The 19,328-nt window shown below is 44.2% G+C and overlaps 1 protein-coding gene across 3 annotated transcripts in view; it reads right to left on the reverse strand.

The window, feature by feature from the left end:
* AGPAT4 (1-acylglycerol-3-phosphate O-acyltransferase 4) overlaps positions 1–19,328 on the reverse strand; it is a 332,031-nt gene that overhangs the window by 227,490 nt on the left and 85,213 nt on the right. For all 3 annotated transcript variants that reach the window (XM_069234500.1, XM_069234498.1, XM_069234501.1), the window contains one exon: positions 16,868–17,100. In XM_069234500.1, coding sequence (XP_069090601.1) covers positions 16,868–17,045 — 178 coding nt within the window. In that variant the 5' untranslated portion in view covers positions 17,046–17,100. The remainder of the gene's footprint in view (positions 1–16,867; positions 17,101–19,328) is intronic.

Raw genomic sequence — 19,328 nt, forward strand, 5'->3', positions numbered from 1 at the left:
AATTTGCTCTGTAAGCCTGGAGCCTTGGAATATGTAGTTGAACTACTGGACAACAATTGGGAGCAGCAATCCTCACCTGCTGGACTGCCCTGGACCAATACTTCCTTTTTCACCAGACTCTATGGCACCACACTGGTGCCAAGCAGGGCGGAGCTGATGGCCTATTTCGACTCCATACAGTTGCTCTGGCTTGACCAGACCCACCATCTCTACCTAGCTTCCCTTTTTACAAAAGAGGAATTGTGCCAAGTCATACAGAGCCACCCACGCAACAAAGTTTAGACAAGCTCACCACCTTCTTCTATAAGGAGTATACCGACATCCTGACCCCACATTTCCTAGCGATGTATGATGGTGCCCTTAGTTTAGGGGAGTTGCCACCGTACCTTCATGAGGCTATTATCGCTGCAATACTTAATCCAGACAAACCAGTGAATCGCTTCAATTCATATTCGCCGCTAATGATGATTAACGTGGACAATAAAATACTCACTAAATTACTGGCGAATCGCCTGCTCCCGCTGCTGCCAGAAATAGTTAGCCCAGACTAGTCAGGGTTTGTGCCGGTTGCTCACAGCACACAACTTGTACACATGCACTCAGTGGAACTGCTGGGGTTGTCACCTTACTTACTGGATGTCACAAAAGCCTCTGACTTGCTAGAGTGGTCCTTAAACTTCCCCGTACTGGCACACCTAGGTCACAGTCCTCAATTCATACACCTGATTCACCTATTAGTCACCTCCCTGACGGCCAGGATACGACTGAACAGCATGATCTCAGACCCGTTTCCAGTTACACGAGGCACTAGACAGGGGTGTGTATTATCTCTGGCTCTTTTTGCATTCGCACTGAAGCAACTAACTACCAGGTTACGATAGCACCATGCCCACCAGGGGCTCGGCTTTATGGCTCGACAGATCTTAATAACCAAGTATGCAGATGATGTCATGCTATATATCTGAGACCCCCAAACCAATTTAGACACAGTCTTATGTCATACTCTTCTGTGCTATATCAACCCTTTCAATCCCCAAGCACAGAAATCAACACAGTTTAGTGTGTCACATGGGCTTGGGATGGCATGCACCATCATGCCAAGCTACCCTGTATTGAAGCCCCCTCAATCCCCCTCATGGGAAATGCTCAAATACCGGAGCTGCAAGACGACAATGCCAGCCCAAGCGCACACAGACGCAAGCTTATTACATGTGCTGACATCTACCCTGATGGACAATTCATACCTTCCCTGAGACAGCAGATCCCTCCTCCCCCACCACGACTGACATTCTGTTCTGTCACCAGCTACACACTGCCTGGCACACAATGCGTCATACATTTCCAGTGCCCATCTACATTACATGCACTTGAACATATGCTGGCAAACAACTCACCTAGCAAGTTAATCACCTGCTTATACACAGTGATGCAAGATATGGTGCCAGTGTGCACCCCAGCGTCTCGAGCCGCCTCGATTCTCAACATTGAGCTCCCACTCACTGATGCAAGGTAGACGAATTGCTGCGCTCAGACCGCGACACTATTCCCTAACTATAGGTTGAGGCTCATCCATTACAAATTCTTACACCGGGTGTGCCACATCCTGATATAGTTGATGTGCATGGGATTAGTGGAAGAGGTGCGCTGCTTGCGCTGCTCCTCCCCCCAGGCCTCATTCCTACACCTCACCGGGGAATGCCCGTGGGTATCAAATTATTACTCGAGGGATACTCCTTTTTGCATCATATAACAAGTTTGCCACTTCCACAGACCCACTTAATTGGCCTTATATGTTACATTAAAGATATGCCCCCCAGACACCCGACCCCTCACAGATATGCTCTTGCTGTTAGGCAAAACATGGGTCGCCATGCACTGGGACAGCGAACCCACACCTAGAACAGATGCCTGGCTATGAGACACAATTTATTGCTAAGAACAGCTATACATATACAGGGATCTGATGCCAACACAGTCCGTCCATGGGACAACTGCGAGCCATTCCTAGCTTACCTTAGAGGGACACTTCTCCCAGGCTTGAGACTGGGAGGACATCACTTAATACAGTCCCCCCAACTACTTTGAACAGCGTGCGTGGCATCCAGGATAGCCCTGCTCTTCTAGTTCCGTCCCCTTAAAGTCTCAAAGTATGAGTGTGGCTTGTGGGGGGGGGGGGGGGGGGAGGGGGGGGGGGGTTTGTGAGGTTGCTTGCCTCATTATTATGTCATTTAAGAAATGCCCATATAAACATTCAAAAAATATGACTTAATCACTAAAGAGGATTTCAAATTACAATTTCTCAGACACCAAACTGGACATTCCTACTTTCTCCCAATTGAAAGTTAGCACTTAGTAAATGTAATAAAGCAACCTAACGTTGTCTTATTGGAGAGGTAGGCCTCACAATAGTGAAAAACAAATGTAGGAGTTTTTCCACTACCAGGACATATAAAATGTAAACTGCAAGTCCGACTTTTCAATCACAGTGCACCCTGCCCTATGGGCTACATACGGCCTACTTTAGGAGTGACATATATGCTCTAAAAGGGGGATTTAAAGCTTGGCAAGGGGGTTACCTTGTCAAGTGGAAATGGCAGTTTGAAACTGCAGGCAGGCTGCAATGGCAGCCCTGAGACATATTTAAAGTGCTACTCAAGTCAATGGCGCAATCAGTGGTGCAGGCCCACTACTGGTATTTAATTTAATGGCCCTGGGTACATTTAGTACCACTGACCAGGAACTAAACCAGTAAATGAAATGTGCTAATTGGGTGCAAGTCCATTTCATCATGTTTAAAGGAGAGAGCACAAACACTTTAGCACTTGTTAGCATAGGTAAAGTAGGCAGAGTCCTAAAAGCCAACAAGAATGAGTTCATAAAACAAGAGGGTGAAGTCAAAAAGTCTTGGGATAACCCTGCAGAAAGGGCCAGGTCCAACAGCGTTTCTGGAAAATATCATAATGTAAGCATGCATAGATAAGGTAAAACTCCCCAAGTCTATGTCTATACCTTATATGTGATTGTGTGTGTAAAGTCATGCATATATCTAAAACATAACATTTTTAACTGAAATAGGAAAGGTGGGCATATTTAGGCGAGTGTCAGAAGAGTGAACAGGGCAATGCAATGAAACTGTGAACCCCATTTGCAAAAGTGGTAACTTTTTTTACATTCATGACATTTAACGGCATGATTATTCACACGTCGCTGAATGCCTTACTTAGATTAAACGTATTTGTCATAAACAGTGCTGTAGGGGTCAGGAAGTGCACTAATCGATTAAGTGCTTTTACAACCTATGCAGGAAGGCACCATTTATGTAAAATAATATTTCGAAAAAAGAAATCACAATGCAGAGTAAAAATACACCCAATAGTTCTATAGAAAGCGTGTAGTGGCATAGGGCAATCGGGTTACATTATCATTGTGTGTGAATAATGTGCCTAGGCGCCCGAACATTACCTCATGCACACTACACATGAATTGCAAAGTAATATATATGATTAGACAGAAAACTGCGAACTGTACACATGTGAAAGCATGGTTTACTTATGGCATACAAAGCATGTTTCCATTTTTATTTTATGACTCAGCTTGAAATCATTTTACTTTGTCATCAAGAGTGTGCTCCTGATGATAGTCTAACCCTGTGTGGAAAACCAATTTTTTTTGATCAAACATGTTTCCACTTGGTGCAATAGGGTTCAACAGAGGGGTGGGAGTGGTCCTTAAGAAAGATGCTGGGGGAAAAGTTGATGGGTGAAAGGCTTGAATGAATTTCAGCCATAATAATTACTCGGGCTGCATTCCATTCCATTGCGTTACACTCACAAACCAATTCTTAACAACAGGGACCGGCCATAAGCAAATCAGTCTTGATCCTGCTCCAATAGGAACGGTCCAGTCCATACTGCGAGGCCAGGTGCCCTCTAGATAGGAGCACAAGCCACTCCAGACCAGTTTTTATTTATTTAGGGCTCATCAGTGAGGTGCACCTTGACTCCTATGGAAGAGTGATGAAGGGACCCCGGTCTGCGTATTCCAGTCAAATAAGAAAAACAAAAAGATGATGACTCAATGTCTGAATTATTCTCAATCACTGGTAATTACTTGGAGAAAGGTACAAGGATTTTCAGTTCATCAGACAAAATAAAAATTTGGGAACTGGAGTGCTCCACATACATTGGAATTAGGACATTTGTGCTTTTTTCCATTTACTTGTTGCTGCAGGTAGCACCAGTGCTAAGCTTGTGCCGGTGGAAGGCAACTGCACTCGTCTTTTGGGACCATGACTTCATCAGACTTGCAGTCAGACTGAGAGGGATAAAGGCATAAAAGGGATAAAGAAGGAGAAAAATAAAGATAGGAAAACAGTGGGAAAGGTAAAAAAGCAGGGTGGAGAAGGGACATGTGCGAGTAAGATGAAAAGACACAGGGGGTCATTCCGACCCCGGGGGGAGGCGGGCACCGCCCGCCGGGCGGAAACCGCCCAAAGACAGCACCGCAGTCAAATGACCGCGGGGGTCATTTTAACTTTCCCGCTGGGCCGGCAGGCGATCTCCAGAAGATTGCCCGCCGGCCCAGCGGGAAAGCCCCTGCAAAGAGGAAGCCGGCTCCGAATGGAGGGGTGCGACGGGTGCAGTAGCACCCGTCGCGATTTTCACTGTCTGCCAAGCAGTAGAGTTGCTTCCCTACTTCAGCAGGCATCTCTCTGCAACAACAACTGGTGGTGTGGGTCCCCTCTCCAGATGACGAGCGTGGATTCAACAACACGGGTGGTAGACTAAAGTGACCCCGACAGTCACAAGGTCCAGCTGTCCACCTTTGGTGGAGGTAAGAGCTTGCCTCCCCACTCAAGACAGTACACCTGTTCACCACGTGACTTGCAGTTGCCAAGGCTTGTATGCGTCCTTCCAAGAAGTTCTTTGTGCACAGCACAGCTTAGGCCCCCAGCACGCCATCCTGAGCCGCACAGCTTCCTGAGTGGTTCTCCGACAGTGTCGGATCCCTTTGTGTTGTGCTGCGTGGGCCTCCATTTTCACCTTCTTTGTCCCTTTGCTGTGGGACTCCTGTGCACGCTGCCTGGTCTTCTGAGGGCTCTCTGAGTTGCTGAGAGCCCCCTGTCTCCCCTCCTGGGTAGAAGCCACCAGGTCCCCCCTGATCTCGGGCAGCGTCATTTTCCACTAACCTTGAGCTTTGCGTGTGCCAAGGCTTGTTGGCAGAATCCAGCGACGCAAACCAGACTGAAATCATCCATCCGGCGTGGGACATCTTCTACACCAACCAGGAACCCGCATATGTCTTCTTGGGTGCATAACTGACTGTCTTCTCACCAGTACTTCTTCATTTGCACCTTCATCCGGGTTAGCAGGGGCACCTGTTCTCCCTGGACTCTTCAGTCCTTCTTGGACTTGGTCACCTTTTTCCACAGGTCTTCAGGTCCAGAAATCAATTGTTGGTGCCTTGCAGTCTCTTCTGTTTCTTGCATAATCTTCTATCACGACTTCTTGTGTGTTTCTGGAAACCTACTGTGACTTACTCCTGTTTTCTTGGGCTGCGGGGTGGGCTCTATTACTTACCTTTAGTGTTTTCTTATACTCCCAGCACCCCTCTACACAGTACATTTACCTAGGTGGGAAACCAACTTTTGCATTCCACTATTTTAGTATATGGTTTATGTTCCCCCTAGGCCCATTGCAACCTATTGTGATTTTCAGTATTTGCACTGTTTTCTAACTGTTTACGCACCTGATTTTGGATTCTAGTGTATATACTGTGTATATTACTTAGCTCCTAAGGGTGTGTAGTCTCTAAGGTATTTTTGGCATTTGTGTCACCAAAATAAAGTGCCTTTATTTTTGTAACACTGAGTATTTTCTTTCATCTGTGGGAGTAATTTGTGTCTATAGTGGTATCGCAAGATCTTTGCATGTCTCCTAGTTCAGCCTTGGCTGCTCAGCTACAGCTATGCCAAGACAGCCTGGCTTCTAGGCACTGACTACATTTTACTAATATGGGATAACTGGACCTGGTATAAGGTGTAAGTACCTGTGGTATCCACTACAAACCAGGCCAGCCTCCTACAGGCATAGCTAAACAAGAACAGAGAGAAAGGAAAAACAAATCTTAGATCTGGCACCTACGTTACTGTATTCAATCAATTCAACTGTATTTATTTATATTTAGGAACTTTAAACGAGGTCCATATAATAAAACAAAGATAAAACTTATATACATGAACAAAAGGGTCCCTAGAAAATCATATGAGCCAGAAAACTCCCCCAACAACCCCTCTATACCATAAGGTGCAATATACTACAATCCATTAAAGCAAGATCCATCCAAAAAAGGCAAGCAAAATAAAATACATATACCATCCCATAATACACAACTATCCAAGACGCATATAATTAAAAGGTATCTAAAATATACACGTAACATTGAACAACTGCCCGAGGTATACAAATATACTAAAAGTGCAGTGCAGTTTGGTCAATTAATCTCAAACAATTGAGGCTACTTTGAACCTCAGATAGTAACAGCTTGCTCCCATATCTTTTTCCATCCACACATAAAGTGCCATTATGCATATCTTTAAAATAAATGTAAAAAACATTTTAAAAAAGTTAAAACCTCTATGACAAAACAGTTCATTTGGGGGGACGTACAAGGCTTGGAAAAACTCAGGTACCGACATCAGAGAGAGCTGAAGACAGATGGGTCTTAGCCATTTACGTCAACAGGGGGCGAGGGAAGGACAGACAAATAGAACATGATTTAAGTTTCGACAGAACAAAAATTGCACTCTTTAGTTGAGCCTTACCATTTTGACAACAACACATTTAAAGGTAGAAATCCCAAACACAGAAGGAACCAAAAACACCTCACCCCATGGGGTAAGTTCCATATTACATAAGATTGTGCTTTTTTTGCTACTAAGGATTTTGGTAAATTGAAGAGCGGTCTTCTTTACGATTGATAACTTAAAGACTATGGGGGTCATTCTGATCCCGGCGGTCTCAGACCGCCGGGGCCAGGGTCGGCGGGAGCACCGCCCACAGACCGGCGGTGCCCCGCAGGGCATTCTGACCGCGGCGGTTCGGCCACTGTCAGACTAGGAAAACCGGCGGTCTCCCGCCGGATTTCCGCTGCCCTACAGAATCCCATGGGGATTCTGACACCCCCTACCGCCATCCTGTTCCTGGCGGGTCTCCCGCCAGGAACAGGATGGCGGTAGGGGGTGCCGCGGGGCCCCTGGGGGCCCCTGCAGTGCCCATGCCAATGGCATGGGCACTGCAGGGGCCCCCGTAAGAGGGCCCCACTTTGTATTTCAGTGTCTGCTTTGCAGACACTGAAATACGCGACGGGTGCCACTGCACCCGTCGCACCTTCCCACTACGCCGGCTCAATTCTGAGCCGGCGTCCTCGTGGGAAGGTTGATTTGCCCTGGGCTGGCGGGCGGCCTTTTGGCGGTCGCCCGCCAGCCCAGGGCAAATCCCAAAATACCCTGAGCGGTCTTTCGACCGCGGAGCAGTATTTTGGTGGGGGAAGTCTGGCGGGCGGCCTCCGCCGCCCGCCGGACTTAGAATGACCCCCTATGTTGCCTATTTTAAGCTGCTTTTCAATTGCGAGGCCCAGAGCTGACTGAACTCTACCTCAAGCATTTCTAGGGCATACGTAAGGTTCTTAGAGAAGGTATACCTAAAGGCATTATTTTCCGCAAAGATTTATTTTTCCAGTAAGGCCCTCAGGGTATTATGCTCAGCCTTAATAAGGGAAACAACCAAACGTACGACCCGAGCTAGTCCCTGGGCAAACACACTTCTTAGGCCCAAATCCAGCCTTAGGGCAGCCACCGACACAGCTGTATTTACAGATAACAGCTTTCTGAGGATCTTACTTTCCAAAAGATTCAGAACCCCCCATCAGGAGGAATATATGAATTCCAAACCATAAAGGAGAGAAGCGGGGATCTTAACTCCGTAGACCGCTAAAAGATGGGCAAAGTGCCTTCTTCCCGTGGCCATATACAACGCCGCCAAACCTCTTGCTTGAGCTTTAGATTTATTAGAAGTAATATGGGCTGCTTCACTAAGATTCCCACACACAATTTTCCCTAAAAAGGTGTAGGAGTTCATAATTTCCGGTTTTTGGTTACCTAATGCCCAATGGAAATTAGAAAATGTAACTTTATTACCATGGAAGTGTAAAATCTTGCTCTTCGAAACATTAATCTTTAGGAAGTGGGACTCGGAGAACTGTAACAGAGATTGAAAACGGTTCTGTAAGGCCTTTAGGAGTTAGATCAAAAATAATAATATCAACGGCATAAAACAAACAACAAACTGGGTCCGCCTATTTGAGTGGGAAAACGCTGATTCTGAGATAGAAAGGAGGGCAGATCCGAGATGTATAAGTAAAACAGCAAGGGAGCCAAAAGGCATCCCTGCTTTAATCCACTCAAAGTAGGCATCTCAGATAAGCCTCTATCCCCCTCCCTCCCAAGAGGATTCTACACCAGGTAGAAGAGTGGAGAGCAATCAATAGCTCAAGAAGGGTGGAAGGAATATCCAGAGTGGCCAGTTTTCCACATAAAAGACCACTATGTACTTTATCGAGAAGTCGATAAAAGTTGAGAACTCGATAAAAGCGACATAAACCGCTACACCTCTTAGTCTCACATATTTTTCTGCAATGACTTGTAACATTGCAATATTATCTTTTGTACCATGATTGTGCCTGAACCCTGTTTGCTCCAGGGGAAAAATCTTATTCTCCTCTGCCCAATCAGTAAGTCTAGACAGCACGCATTTAGCGAAAAAAAATCCTACTGGATCTAGAAGGGCAATCTGCCGATAATTAGAGGGGCAATTGCGGTCGCCCTTAAAATAGAGGTATGATGATGCTACCGGTTCATGAGGGAGGGATACTTTGAGAGAGGAAACACCTTTGAAAAACCACAAATAAGACCTTACTCCAAGGACCAATATCTTGTTTTACTACGGAAATGGGCACATTACAGGGCTCATTACAGCAGAGAAACTCATAGAGCAAATAGCTTGTTCTATTGCTTTCACTGTAAGAAAGGAGATGGGATGCAGCTCCTTACTTTCAATGGGCTGAGAAAATTCCACTCCATTTGAAGCATGCAGAAAGGCGATAAATTCAAACCACCGGGCTGCAGATAAGACAATGGGAGAAGACCGAATTCTAGTTCCACACCCTTCCCCAACCAGGGCCCAAAAACATCCAGCTTGACCCTTTACTGCTGCATCCCTTAGAAGAATCCAAAGCTTATTACAAGCATTTCTTGTGATGCGTAACTTCAGATGCTTTCTTCTCCTTTTTTAGAGCCACCCTGGCGTTTCTTACAGATGAGTAGTCTAAATACTGTACCCAAACCAAACTGTTTATTTCCCTATAGCGAGTAGAGGACGTAAAATAATCCTGACTATTTTTAGGGGCACTCGGGGGAGAGTTGATTAACAACTGATTCATACATTTCGTAAAGTTTTGCAGTTCGTTCCCCTTCCAGGTATCCAAGACTACAATTGTATTGTCCAGCGACTCCCTAACACCTAACATCCTTCTAGGGTCCCACTGGGTCCTTCCTGTCTTTTTTTCAAAGACTGGGATTACCCGTCCAACTCCTGAGCCCCTGTCATTAACAGATTCTAATCTAATGTAAATAAAATAGGGTTATGATCACTAACCAAAGTGTTTGTAACCTTTAAGTCAACTAACAAGGAGTCAGCACAATTCCCCTATATCACATAACCTAAAATTGTCTTTCCCCCTGAAGCAACATGAGTAAAGGAGGCAGGGGAGTCACATAGAGATCTTCCATTTGCAATAATACAGTTGTTTTCCATAAGGAGATTAAGCAAGAGTTGCCCTCTTTTATTTGTTCTAATCGATGAAGGGAGGGGGCAAGCAGGGATTTGCAAAGCTGTCTCTCTCTCTCAACCTCGTAAACTTGCAAAGTGGCATGGTTAGATATCTACAGTTTAGGTCACCTACCAAGACTATAAAAAGGAGACTCACTAGCTATAGCATTTTTTATATACGCAAAGACCTTTTGTAGCAAAGCATCGTAGTACAAATCAGGGAGGATGTATGCGTTTACCAATAGCAGAGAGGTAAAACCTGTGCTATTTTGTAACTGGAGAGATAAAACCATAAAATGGTTACTGGGGTATTTAAAACATTCCAAATTCCACTTATGGCTAGTTGACAACAGACAGGCCACACCTCCCTTGGCATGCTCCCTCCTAGAGGGGGTAGCTTTGCAACAGATAACATAAAAATCATCCCACAACAGATCTCTATCAGACCATGTCTCCTGCAGACAAATCAAATCACGTTTTAGGGAACTAGCGGCCAATAACTTTTCCTTCGCATATTTTACCCCGGCTATATTTCAAGAAATAATGTTTAGGACTGCGCTAGTTTAAGTAGATGAATTGCGGTCTGGACCCCTGCGCCTGGCTCAAGGTCGCCCGGGAGCCAACTTCACCCATCCAAATGAGAAACACTTTGCTCAGGGATAGCCTGTATCTCCAGCACAAACACCTGCCTATCATTCCCAGCTAAAGAGATTTTAAGGGCTTGTATATCCATCCTGGGCCTAAACTCATGATAATCAGGACTCAGAATGGATAGCAGTCTGTGAGCCTATCTGAAAACGTTTCCCCACCCCTCTTTCCACCCACCCAAGTATGGCTAGAACCTAGAAAAGGAACCACATCAATACCCCAACATTGCATTTTGGAGGACCAAATTCATCACACGCTTACAGCGAAATGTAATTGTTGATTTACAACCTCCATCAGAGTCTAATAACGAAACCAAAGCGATGTCTTCACTTTCAATTGACTTCAGTGGACTAGAATCTGAAAAGCAATTTAACATGGTAGACCTATTACAAAATAAATCAACATCAAAAAGTGGTGAAAAATCTAAAGTAAGGGAAGTCCCATAATGTCCCCCCACGGGGAACCCTCCAACCATGGGGCGTCATTAAGGTCTACCGAAGGCAAGAATACTAGAGCTGTTGAGTTCAAAGCAGGAGACCACCCAAGAGAGAGAGTGGGGGGGCTCAATCCTGGGGTCCCATCCAGGCTCCAGGAATGTGGAATTCCTATCGCCCGACGCCCGGGACCTCTTGTTTGGTGTCAAGGGCAACAAGTTTTTATGTTTACTTTGTCCTTGGGACAAGTAGGCCCAACCCCCTGCAGCACAAACCCTTTGGTTGCTTGTTTACAGAGAGTGGAATTCTCTGCAGTTGAGGTAATGTGTTTCCAAAAGATAATGCTGTTTGAACTTGTATATATGGTTCATTATTTGAAAGCCTTCATTATTAGGGTGAGTGCTGTAAATAAATGTTTTAAGGTCACACTTCACTACTGACGTTGGTTCCAGTACAAAAAAAAAAAAACATGCACACACATGTTTGAAAAGTTTAGGCTAAGAGGCTAAGTATAATGCTCCCAGAATGCTCTCTGATTATATGCAAATGAAGTGTCATTTAGTAAAATGTGTTGATGCATGCTAGTATTTCCCAAAAATATTTCTAATGGAAAATCAGTGTAACCATTTTCAACACGATTATGGGAAGCATGAAAATAAACAAACACTGACAAAGCCAACTGATCTGACATATTTTTATAAGTCTTTTAGTTTCATCAATGCGTGTCTTGTTTTGACATGGCTTTTGTAACACTTTATTCTTGTGGGAGCTACCAGGCCCTCAACATTGTAAAAAACATTGGCAAAACCCCCCCAAAAAGTTTTTGAACTCTTAAAGCACACGTTGCCACCAGCGGCATAACAAAGGCCCCGCAGCCGCCCTCCAGGGGGCCCCTCCAGCACAGCACCTGCCCTGAGTGAGTCTGGAGAGGGGGCTCCTCCATGTTCTTTGCAAAGGGGCACCCTCCAGTTTTGTTACGTCACTGATTGCCACTGTAGTTCCTGACACTGAACAAAACTACTTTGTGTGGCAATATGCTCCTTGTGGAAGAGCAGAATGCGATCGCTCACAGTAAAGCCAGCCGAAAGAGAGAGAAATAGAAGTTTAATAAAAACAAAATGTCTTTGTTAACACCAGACCTAATTAGGGACCAAGACCCACATGTAGGTAGCTTTTTGCATGTCGCAAACAGCGACTTTCGCTGTTTGCGACATGCAAAAAGCACATTGCGATACACAAACCCAGTTTTGCGATTCAGTAACCTGGTTACCGAATCACAAAACGGGTTTGCGACTCGCAATTGGTAAGGGGTATTCCCTTCCTAATTGCAACTCGCAGTGCAATGTAGGATTGTTTTGTGACCGCGAACGCGGGCGCAAACCAATCGCAGTTTGCACCCATTTCAAATGGGTGCTAACACTTTCGCAAAAGGGAAGGGATCCCCATGGGACCCCTTCCCCATTGTGAATGTCACTGTAAACATTTTTTCAGAGCAGGCAGTGGAAAAATGAAACGAAAACGTTTCATTTTTCGTTTTTGTTATGCATCTCGTTTTCCTTTAAGGAAAACGGGCTGCATTACAAAAACAAACAAAAAAAACTGCTTTATTGAAAAGCAGTCACAGACATGGTGGTCTGCTGTCTCCAGCAGGCCACCATTCGCGAGGGGGTCGCAAATTGCGACCCACCTCATGATTATTCATGAGGTGGGCATTTGCGAAGCCCTTGCGAATCACAGATGGTGTCAAGGACACCATCCTACATTCGGATTTGCGACTCGCAATTTGCAGGTCACAAATCTGAACCTACCTACATGTGGCCCCAAATTCTTAAAGAAAGTCACAAAAGTGCACCCATGGTATATGTCGTACCCCTATAAAATATTTGTGAACTGTATTTTAGCATGGGTAAATACGATGTGTAGATTTGCTCATGTGAAAATCTATTGAGCATTTGCAAGTTCATTTTCCCTCCAGCCACTTTCTTCCCAACCCTGGAAGAAGTTCTAATTCTGCCGTTGTCAGGAGTAAATGTCCAACCTTTCTTATTATGGGAAAATATTAGAGAGAAGCTGGTAAAAATCTTTAAAACATGCAGGTTAGTAGGTTTGCAGACTCAAAGGCATTCCAGCCCTGAAACTATTGCTTACTGCTTCCTCCAGCCCCAGTATGCAGATCTGCAGAAAGGTGGCAAAATAAGGAAATTGCTACAGTAGCGATTGAAACTCCAAGTATTCAAGCCCTACTATGGTAGTAGCCCTGGCATAACCAGAGAGGCTATTAATTGCTGCCATAATTTGTCGCCACACTACATGGCACCAAAGGGACAAGTAGATCTTTTTACAGGACAAGTAGATTTGAGAAGCAACCTGTCCCCTGGACAAGTAGATATTTTAATAAATTCCACACCCCTGCAGGCTCCTTTGGGGGTGGCAAAGTTGGAAGAGGTAACCCTGGAGTGGGGCAAGGCTCCACAGAAGGTTGAGCAATCAAATTTAAAGACTCCAGACAAACTTGAGAGGAATCGCGTATCTCAGGAAAATGTGCTTTTCTTCTGCCTTTTTTATTAAACGTTCAAGTCGGCTTTTTCAAGTTTATCTCACTTTTAAGGTTCTTCCTCTTACATTTCTTATTTTTCTTATGTTTTCCTTCCACTCTTTTTAAAGGAGGCTGCATATCCGAGAAGCTCTTCTTATGGTTAGATGAAATTTTGAAGATTGGAAACATCTCCTGGGCAGCAAGGTTACGTTTTTCCTCTTGCTTACTGATAACTTGGGGTGAATGAAAGATAAATCTGATAAAGTCCACTGGACTATGCTGCAAAAACCTTTTATCACGTGGCTTACTACTATGAAGTTTACAAGTTTGTGTACTCACCTCAGCTCTGAAGCCCCTATTAAGAGAGGCCTGATTCTTTGTTAATAATGATGTCACAGTCCGTGCTTCAAAAAGGTCTAGGGGCAGACGCCAGCTTTTATTATCTTTAGTCAGTTTCTTCAGGATAGCCGTCACAGATTCGAGAATACAATCTGATCCACCTACAAATTTCTCCATCAATTTTAAAATTGAAGAGAGTAGATTTTTCAAGCTATTCAAGGAGGCAGAGAGTCTAACCTCCTGATCTGGAGGTTGACTAGGCAATACACTACTCGGATCGTGGACTGAGCGTGTGGATAGATGAGAATAAACAGAGTCTTGTAGAGAGGCAGAACTATTGAACAAATGTAGTCCTGTGGAAGGGAGCGCAGACAAAGCCCCCCTAGAAGACGAAGAGTGGTCCTTTACCAAATGCCCGTATCTACTGCAGAAGTTTAAGTCCAAATTGGGCAGGGTAAAGTCTTGAAGGCCGATAACCGACTAATCTGCAACCTTTATCTGAGCACCAGGTTCTTAAGGTGCTGACATAAGCTGTTCCAGCGGGGTAGAATTAGCAAACAACAGGTGGGAGGAGGGGTAGGGGAGTGGAGGCTGCATTCCAAACAGGCTCTGGGTATTCTGAGAACTCTGAATATACTCCGTAGTTACTGATGGAGAGAACCGGGTACTAGCTCCTCTGCGTTTCCCCCTCAACTTTTCTCCACTGGGCAAACATCTTTTAAGGCCTTTTATGACGAGGGTTCACTTAACTCCATACCCTCAGCCAGGCCAATAGAAGTGTCGCATTTTGACTCAACCTGGGAAGATTTACCTTTCTTCCAAAAGGAGAATAATTGATTGATTCTGACCTTTTAGATGGAAAGCCTAGATGCCTTTAATTCAAAGAGGATTAGATCTAGTTGTTACACAAGAACGTCCAGGCAACAAATGTCCAGAGCGAAGTTTCTTTAAGGTCATGATTTCCTCCTTCCGTGGGCTACTAAGATCAGTAGTATGATAGTGCAAGTAAATCAAACCAACTTGGACTTAGAGATAAGGAGGCTAGTAAAGAGTACAATGGACAGGCAGACATACAAGCACCACTGCCTCAGCACAATATTGAGCGCCGCCTCGCCCCCACTGTATTCTAATTTTCTATCACCATAGGCCGCTGGGGCACGAGCACGCTCAAGGAGTACTCTGTTGTAAAACCATGCAATATTGCACTGCTGTAGTTCAATATTATTGATCTGCGAGGCGATTTGGAAGGATTAGGTGGGCTTTGGGGGGATGGGACAATGCGTGGTGTGTGGGCAAGTGAAATCAACACCCAGTGTTCAAAGTACAATATTCAAAAGGACAAGCTGTGCTCAACTATGCTTGTATCAGTACCCACTCAACTCCAACTGTCTCTGGGATTCCAGTACTCCGGGACTCACCAGCTCCAGCTCTGAAGTTCACCAAGGAGCATCAAACGCCGCCACTCCAGGCCCCACCTAGTCACCGGTCCACTTCCTCAGGACCACGATGTCTGGCTCTGATTCCGGGGGAAAGAGGCAACAAGAAGCGAGGACCACCAGGGGAACGAAGGAACACCACAAAGCGCCTCGCCTACCTCAGCCCCGCCGGACCCCCACTGTCCCCTGTCCCTTGTCTGTCCGTCGGAAGGTGGAGAGGCAACAAGGACAGGGAGACAGGGGACGAAGAACGCCGCCGAACTCACTGTTCCGCTCTCGGCATTTCGGCGATCAGAGCCGTGCTGCACTGCTGCCAGACCCGACCACCTGTGTCTCAGAGTTTCAGCTTCAGCGTCTCAACGTTGTCAAAGTTGCCCAACAACTGTGAAGGAGTCAGTTACAGACCGTTACTGCATTCCTTCTGGCACCAATACTTTCTAGAATTAATCCACTGGAACTGAAGAGTTGTAAACTCACCCAGAACTAAAAGGATCGGAAGACTGTTTCATGTTACTAAATTTTAATATGCATATTAAATTGTAAATGTATACTAATATTGTTCTCTGGAGCGTGTTAAATGCTTAGATATAAATACTAGTGTGATGTCAGGGTCATATCTCAGCCCCAGCAGGTACAAAGATGTTCGTTCTCAAGTAAGACTTGACTGGACAACCATTTTATCCTTGGAGAAACAAGGCCCAAATAGGACTACACGACAAACAATGGGCAGTGCAATACTACTCAAGGCCCTGGGACATCAGTGGGAAACAGACGATCAACAGAGAGCTGCATACTAACCACTGACGTACAAAGATATGGAGAAAAAGCCTGAGACATGCCCACACTGCAAATCCTGGATACATCTACTGATGACATCTATCCTCATGACCAAGCCCTTTAACTCCAAGGGTCTGTTAAATGGATCCACTTCCAACTCTGGGGATAGAACTGCATTTTTTACAGGTCTTTGAGAAAATACCAATGGGTCCCTGAAAAGGGTCCTTGCCTCAACCACTCGTGTCATCACAGGAGTCGCAATACCATACATAAATACAACTGTTCAGCTCCCTTTGCAAAATATCCCTTACCAATGACATTTCATCTTATTCACGCTTTGATGTGTCGTATGAAATGCCTATGCACTCTAGAAACATAGCAGTTCTGAAGGCAAATGTGGTACATTCAGTAACATCATTGCCTAAAGTAAACATTCCCAAAGAGGACATATAGCCGAAGTCAACCATCTGCTCCTTTGCTCCTAGAATTACAAACTTTTATGCACTTCATCTTCCTCAGATCATGCTTACCATATAGCCTGAAACTACATCTTTATTAACAATTGGCTTCTCTCTAGATATCTCAATCACTTTTTATTTTTCATCTGGTCTCCCCAAATGATCGATCATTTAAGGTACTTTTTGTCACACTTTGCATTAAAGGCAAACTCATTCCACAGTGTCTCTCATGATTTGCGGCTTCTCTAGTCTTTGGAATAAATGTGCTTTAATAATACTGTTGACAAAAATATTAAATAGATCATCAATATATATCGAAATTATCTACAAATAAGTAGAATAAGCATCTTACGGCTGGAAATGCAGTAGCTCAGACGGCAATTGATTTTCCTATAAAGATTCTTGTTCACTGGCAAAATAAGGAGTGTGAAGAGCTGAATGAAGTTCACTATTAATCCAGTCGCTATAAAAATGTAGCAGATGAGAAGATGGAAAACAAATTGGGACTTCAGGAAGCCAACGATGTCCATTTTTCTGCTTATTTTCGGAAGTCCTTCTGAACAGCCCTGTAAATCAAAGGGAAACCTGGAAAAGAAGAAATAAGTAGATGTTAGCGGTTGCACTATACAGATATACATTTTGTTACAGCTTACAATTTTCATCGTGTATTCTACACTACATAAATCAGAAGAGGGCTTGTGGTGCTAGCTTAATTCATACCCCTGTACACAAAGTTGTCACACAGCAAACAGTTCACCTATCTCAATACTTTATTAAATTCAGTGCTACTTCCCTCAGTAGGAGGAAAATCTAGAATTTAGCTTGTACAGTTTCTCGATGCTAGACAGTTCCAAAAACGGTGCAGAGAAAATAAGATGCTATATATTATATACAGAGGATACATAACAGTTTAACAAGGTCTAATATTGCCATTGAGGGATTCTGGTGACATTATAAACCACGAAGAAAAAGGAAGGCCAAATGGTTTGGAAAATAGGACTAGGATCCGGAGATTACAATATTAAGACCCTATTACAGTTACTCGTTAGGTCGTTGTCATATCACATGTTTATTTTAGGGTAGTTAGCTTTAAAATGGTGTTTTTTGGTACCAGGAAATGTTTGTTGAAAAACGTAAGTGAAATACTTGAAAACACTGGTTGTCTACAGTAAAATGAACACCACAATACTTAATTCTGTAGCTAAGAATGTAAAATTCTAGAATAACATTTTAATACGTTTTTCATTGTGAAATACACAGGGTCAGGTTTATTTCTGAGCCATAAACATACGTTTGTTAGCGAAAATGGTTCCGTTCAAGGCTGTCAGGAATTCACAAAAGCACTGCTGGCAGATGTAAATAGTTTTATTACTACATATTTCAACCCCCACGAGTGTTGGAAATGGACAGTGTAAAACTGCCTAATGGGGTTGGTGATGGGTGTTAACAAAGCTAATCATATAGGCACAGGGATATAGATTCAGGGGCACACAATATCTGGCCAGAGGAATATCGGACCATTCTGATATGCACACAGCATACTTTACCTACCCTCGGGAATGGACATAGTGGAGACTAGGGACAATATGTATCATTTTTTCTAATAGCGATGACCTAAATGTGATTATCTGTAAATCACAATTACACAGTCGCTATTTGAATGTATGAAATTCAGGAGTTTCATTTAGCAATTCCCAATGGCTCGCAGATCGACCTACCTCATTAATATTCATGAGGTAGGTCGCAATTTGCGACCCATTGTGAATGGCGATAATCACAGGGATGGTGGCCTGCTAGGCTCAGCAGACCTACATGTCTGTGAATCCTTTTAAATAAAGCAATCTTTTTTTTTTTTTTTTTAATGCAGCTCGTTTTCCTTAAAGGAAAACGGGATACGTTTAAAATGGAAAAATGAAAAGTTTTCTTTTCATTTCCTAAGAGTAGGCAATGGTCCGTGGGACCACAGCATGCTCTTAAAAAATGTTTTTGCGTGCATTCGCAACAGGGGAGGGATCCCTAGGGGACCCCTTCTTGTTTACGAATGGGTTACCACATACTTGAAGTAGGTGGTAAAATGCAAATGTTTTGCAACCACATTTAGGTCACAAAACATGCCTACATACCACTGCGATTCGGTAATAGGAAGGAACGCCCTTGACACGCGCCTTCTTAATACCGAATCAGTATGTAGTCGCAAATTGGAATTCATACATACCAAAATGCTTTTTTGTGATTGCAAATGCAAAAATGGATGATACATCTGGCCCCAGGTCCCTTGGAGCTCACAGACTAGACACCAGGAAACTCCTGGCCACTCACACAGAGCAGTATTTAAAAGAAAAAAAACAACTGTCTCATTCAAATTAGTAATTAGGAAAGCTTCTAAAACCATTTTAAGGAGGCACCTGATGTAGCAGATAATAAGGAAAAAGAGAGAAAGGATCAGGGAAGTAGTGTCATTAGAGGAAACACTGTGGGGGCGGGTGGAGGATGGCACTCAAGAGTCGCGTTCACAAGGGCAGCTGGCCGCGCGCCAGAGGCAAAGCAGGAAAGTGCAGCAGTGTGCCTCTAGAGAACGCAGGGAGGGGAAGCTACCACAGCCATCAAGTGTGGTGCATAGTGAGGCCAGAAAGATGGCAGCACAGTGGCACAAAAGTGACAATAGGGTGAAAAGGGATGGGATGAATGACAGTTACTACTAGTGACGGAAAAGTGAGGGATGAAATAGTGGATTTAGGTTTTGGGTGACAAATTTTTGGACTACGAGGAGGATAAAATTAAGTTTGAGGAGGAAGAGATTGTAGAAGGGGAAG

This window comes from Pleurodeles waltl, chromosome 5, assembly GCF_031143425.1.
Source record: "Pleurodeles waltl isolate 20211129_DDA chromosome 5, aPleWal1.hap1.20221129, whole genome shotgun sequence".
Lineage (NCBI taxonomy): Eukaryota > Metazoa > Chordata > Amphibia > Caudata > Salamandridae > Pleurodeles > Pleurodeles waltl.